This window comes from Cibotium barometz, chromosome 52 (genome assembly GCF_041138505.1).
Source record: "Cibotium barometz isolate CiBa-2024 chromosome 52, ASM4113850v1, whole genome shotgun sequence".
Lineage (NCBI taxonomy): Eukaryota > Viridiplantae > Streptophyta > Polypodiopsida > Cyatheales > Cibotiaceae > Cibotium > Cibotium barometz.
In genome coordinates, this window is record NC_141097.1 from 9541045 (window position 1) to 9544553 (window position 3509).

General features: G+C 44.8%; 1 protein-coding gene across 1 annotated transcript; it reads right to left on the reverse strand.

Annotated features, from left to right (window-relative positions):
- Positions 1 to 626: 626 nt before the first annotated feature.
- LOC147608769 (uncharacterized) lies at positions 627 to 3080 on the reverse strand. The gene is made up of 3 exons (XM_086788229.1): positions 2034 to 3080; positions 1506 to 1691; positions 627 to 1186 (listed from the first exon to the last, which is right to left on the reverse strand). The coding sequence occupies exons 1-3, from the start codon at positions 2520 to 2522 to the stop codon at positions 896 to 898; spliced, it is 966 nt and encodes a 321-aa protein (XP_086644355.1). The 5' UTR covers positions 2523 to 3080; the 3' UTR covers positions 627 to 895.
- Between the last annotated feature and the right edge of the window lie 429 nt (positions 3081 to 3509).

A 3509-nucleotide genomic window follows, 5' to 3' on the forward strand; every position in this document is an offset into this window, starting at 1 on the left:
CGTGAGAACTGGTCCTAGCTATCTCATTCCCTTCACAAAAGGGCAGACAAAGCAATCATAAAGACTCGTCTATCCCTTTTCTCTCTCCCTCTCTCTCTCTCCCTATCACGGTCAAGTCATTACGTTAACAGGACAGGACAGGCTACCGTGTACATTGAAAGGAAAGGCTACAGCCTACCAGTCTCCAGATGCTAACAATAATACATATATAATTAAGTGCGTTCAAAGGCATCTAGGTGCCACAGAAAAAGAAACATCCAGCGAATAAGCGCAGTAGCTTTTCGCAGTTGACAGTGTACCTTAGGACTGTGTAAACGGGACCTTTAAACGGGGACACCTTCTGTAAGTAGCCCTATTGAAAGCGATGGAGGTTAGAACTTTTTTTTGGGGGGGGGGGGGGGACATAATAATTACATAACTTTTGTTTTTTGGAAGGGGGGGACATAATAATTACATAACTTTTGTGAGGAATAACTTCACAGGTGGTAAGCCAGCCTGTCACCAACCTTTTTTTTTCAAGGCATGAGGGATTATATTAAAACAAAACCGAACCGAATACAACCTGTCACCAACCTTAGCAGCACTCACAATTTACAGCATGTAGTAAAGGTACATATAGCACAACATTTTTATAAGGCCAGTCAAATTATTAAAAAATAATAATATTATGTACGGAATTGGTACACATCAGCTTTACAGCAAAGCTATAAGCTATGGCTCTCAACCAATTATGACCTCTGCTGCTATGGCCCTCAACCAATTACCTTTTGCCAGCTGCAGTAGAACTTGCCCCCCCAAAAGACTTGATGAATGCCCTAGACAACCCCTTTGCCCTAAGGTTTAACCAACGTCCACAAGCATATATACATACATATATATGTATATATATAAATGTTTAGCCCTCAGGAGTGTAGGTGCATGATGCTTTCAATGGAGTGAGCAGTTTCATGGTTGTTGAATCCAACACAATGTTGCATGCAACTTCATTCTGGAACTTGGGCTTTATCATCTTTCCCACCACATAATACTGAGAGTGGAGTGTGGCCACCATGCTCAGAGGCACACCTTGCTTGGAATTGTCGTCGCTTGTCAAGCCATTGCCCGCCCCATAGAGCGGGATCTTTGCAGCCTGTGCCACCACTGGGATCACCTTGTGGGTACTTTTGGCTTGAAAATACTGGAGGATCTGAACAATAAGTGACAACTTTAAATTTAAAAAAGCCTGTTTGGGTGAAGGGACCATGCTTTTAAGCATGTCAGCATCCATGGAAAATCTCAATAAGGAAATCAAACCACCTAAGTAATGATGGATATCAGAGATGTGGTAGTTGAACCATTTAGATGATATATTGGATGTAATAAAACAGTGCGGCATGCCCATGCCCATGCAGGCTCCATACTGAGAGGCAACAACATGACCTGGGAAGTGCAGAACCTACATGTGCTAACCTCTCTCAAGAAAACCATGTCAATGGTGAAAAGCTGCCAAAAGGAGAGTGAAGTACCTGTCCCTTTGCTATGTCAAGCTCTGATAAGCCGAGCACCACATCCACCGGATTCACATGGACTCCGAAATACTTAGAAGGGTTGTAGAAATTGAGCTGTACAGTGCAGTTGAGAGACACCATTTTAGTGGGCACGCCAGACGCATCTGTGCCCTCTCCCATGTAGAAATTGTGGAAGACTACATTCTGCACACATGCAAAGCCATTGCTCATTCAATAAGTCTTAACAAATCTAGCAAAACAACATACGCAATTTTAACATAACTAGAAAATCAACTGTGAAGAACAATTTTACCATAATTGAATATGTAAGACAGACAAAGCCGCTGACAAGGTATGCATTTCTACATTGATTAGCAAAGCACATAAAGGAAGACAACATTGTACACAAGCAAGAAATAATTACCAAGCTTGGGCATGCAAAGCTACCATGACCGAGCTAAATCAAATGAAGGAGACAGCATTCTACATATGCAAAGGTGACTAGCTAAACTCAAAGGCAGTAACAAAAAACAGCACTTTGTGTACCTTGAGAGACAGCTGGGGTTGGAAGGGTCTGCAAATGAGCCAAAAGAGGAGGATGAAAATTATGAGGAAGACAATGCAGGAGAGGAGGACGAGGAGGATGGTGTAAATCTGGGGTGTTTTGCTGGTCTGATTGAAGTCAGGATCTTCTTCTTCAATGACATTGTTGGCAGCCCATCCTTTGCCTGATTTGGAGCTGTTGTTGCCATGATGGGAGTGGGGTTGAGGGAGGATTTTGCGCGAGCCGGACTTCCGGGATGCCGAAGCTAGGGACTGCGAGGAGTCCCGAGAGCGCGAGGATGTGGAGAAGGCAGCAGGATGGAGGGGGGAGCCAATGGGGCTCAGGATGGGGGTGGAGTGGAAGGAGAGCTTGGAATCGCCATCATGAGATTCACGTGAAGGGCTCTGCACAAAGTAGAGAGGGCGCGAGCGGGGCGAGCGAGGGGAGGAGGGGGCTAAGCTGGTGACCTCAGAATCAGACTTGGTATGCATTGTGTGAGGGGGGAAGAAATGGGAAGACCTTAAGGTATGAGTGTAGTGAGTGAGCTTAGGAGGTTTTGGGCTCTGCTTCTGCTATGCTCTGTTGGGTGCTGCTGCTTCTGCTAAAATTCTCCTCTGAAGCAGTGAAATGGAAGAGAGAGAGAGAAGACCCCCTATGCCATTACTTAGACTGCCACGCGAGCTCACTCCTTGCAATACCTCTTGGAATCACAGAGAGCGCCTCAATGTGGTGAGGTAACCTCTCTCGGGCTCCTCTTAGCTCTGCTTTCTACTGTGAACAGTCCTCTCAGTCCCTCTGCCTTGATGTGTGCTAAAATCACACGCATTCATAGCACAAAATCCCTCGCGCGGGGCCTCCCAAGCTGTGATCTCTCTCCCTCTACACACTCTCTCTGTTGCACCGCATATTGAACTTACAGTCACCACAGCTGTCCCTACAGCGACAACTCTTGGCCCTAGCGAGAGAGAGAGAGAGAGAGAGAGAGAGATATGAGAGATGAGAGATGAGAGAGATAGAGAGAGAGAGATGAGAGATGAGAGAGAAAGAGAAGGGGAGCACCTTAAGACGCTACCTTGGTCCCGCCTACCGCCCACATTTCCCCAGTTATCCACCGACACGAACGGCTTCCAACTCTATTTTTTAAGTTTTTCATATAATTAAATAAAATTAGTGGGCTTATTTCAACCCTTGAAAAGAAACGGAGCAAATTTTTTAGTGGTTTTTTTTAAGTGGGTTATTGGTTTCTAAAAACCCATTTTAAGACCCACTTTTGAAAGGCCTCACGCCGTACATTTTGTTGAGTAATGGGTTTCACTTGAAGGTCCATTTTCAAATAAAAGGCACCTTATATTAAGAAATTAGAAGAAGTTACAGCACATAGAGAGCTTTAACAAGGATAATTGTTTCTCTCAGCATCATCATCTCCTGAGTTGTGTGGATCAGTTGGTCATCCTGTCTGACGTTAGCTTTCTTGTGTA

Coding starts and splice junctions, on each gene's coding strand:
- LOC147608769 (XM_086788229.1), bottom strand. CDS start 2,522: ATGCATACCAAGTCTGATTCTGAGGTCACCAGCTTAGCCCCCTCCTCC. Junction 1,692..2,033: donor AACCCCAGCTGTCTCTCAAG/GTACACAAAGTG, acceptor GCATGTGTGCAG/AATGTAGTCTTCCACAATTT. Junction 1,187..1,505: donor TTGACATAGCAAAGGGACAG/GTACTTCACTCT, acceptor CTTATTGTTCAG/ATCCTCCAGTATTTTCAAGC.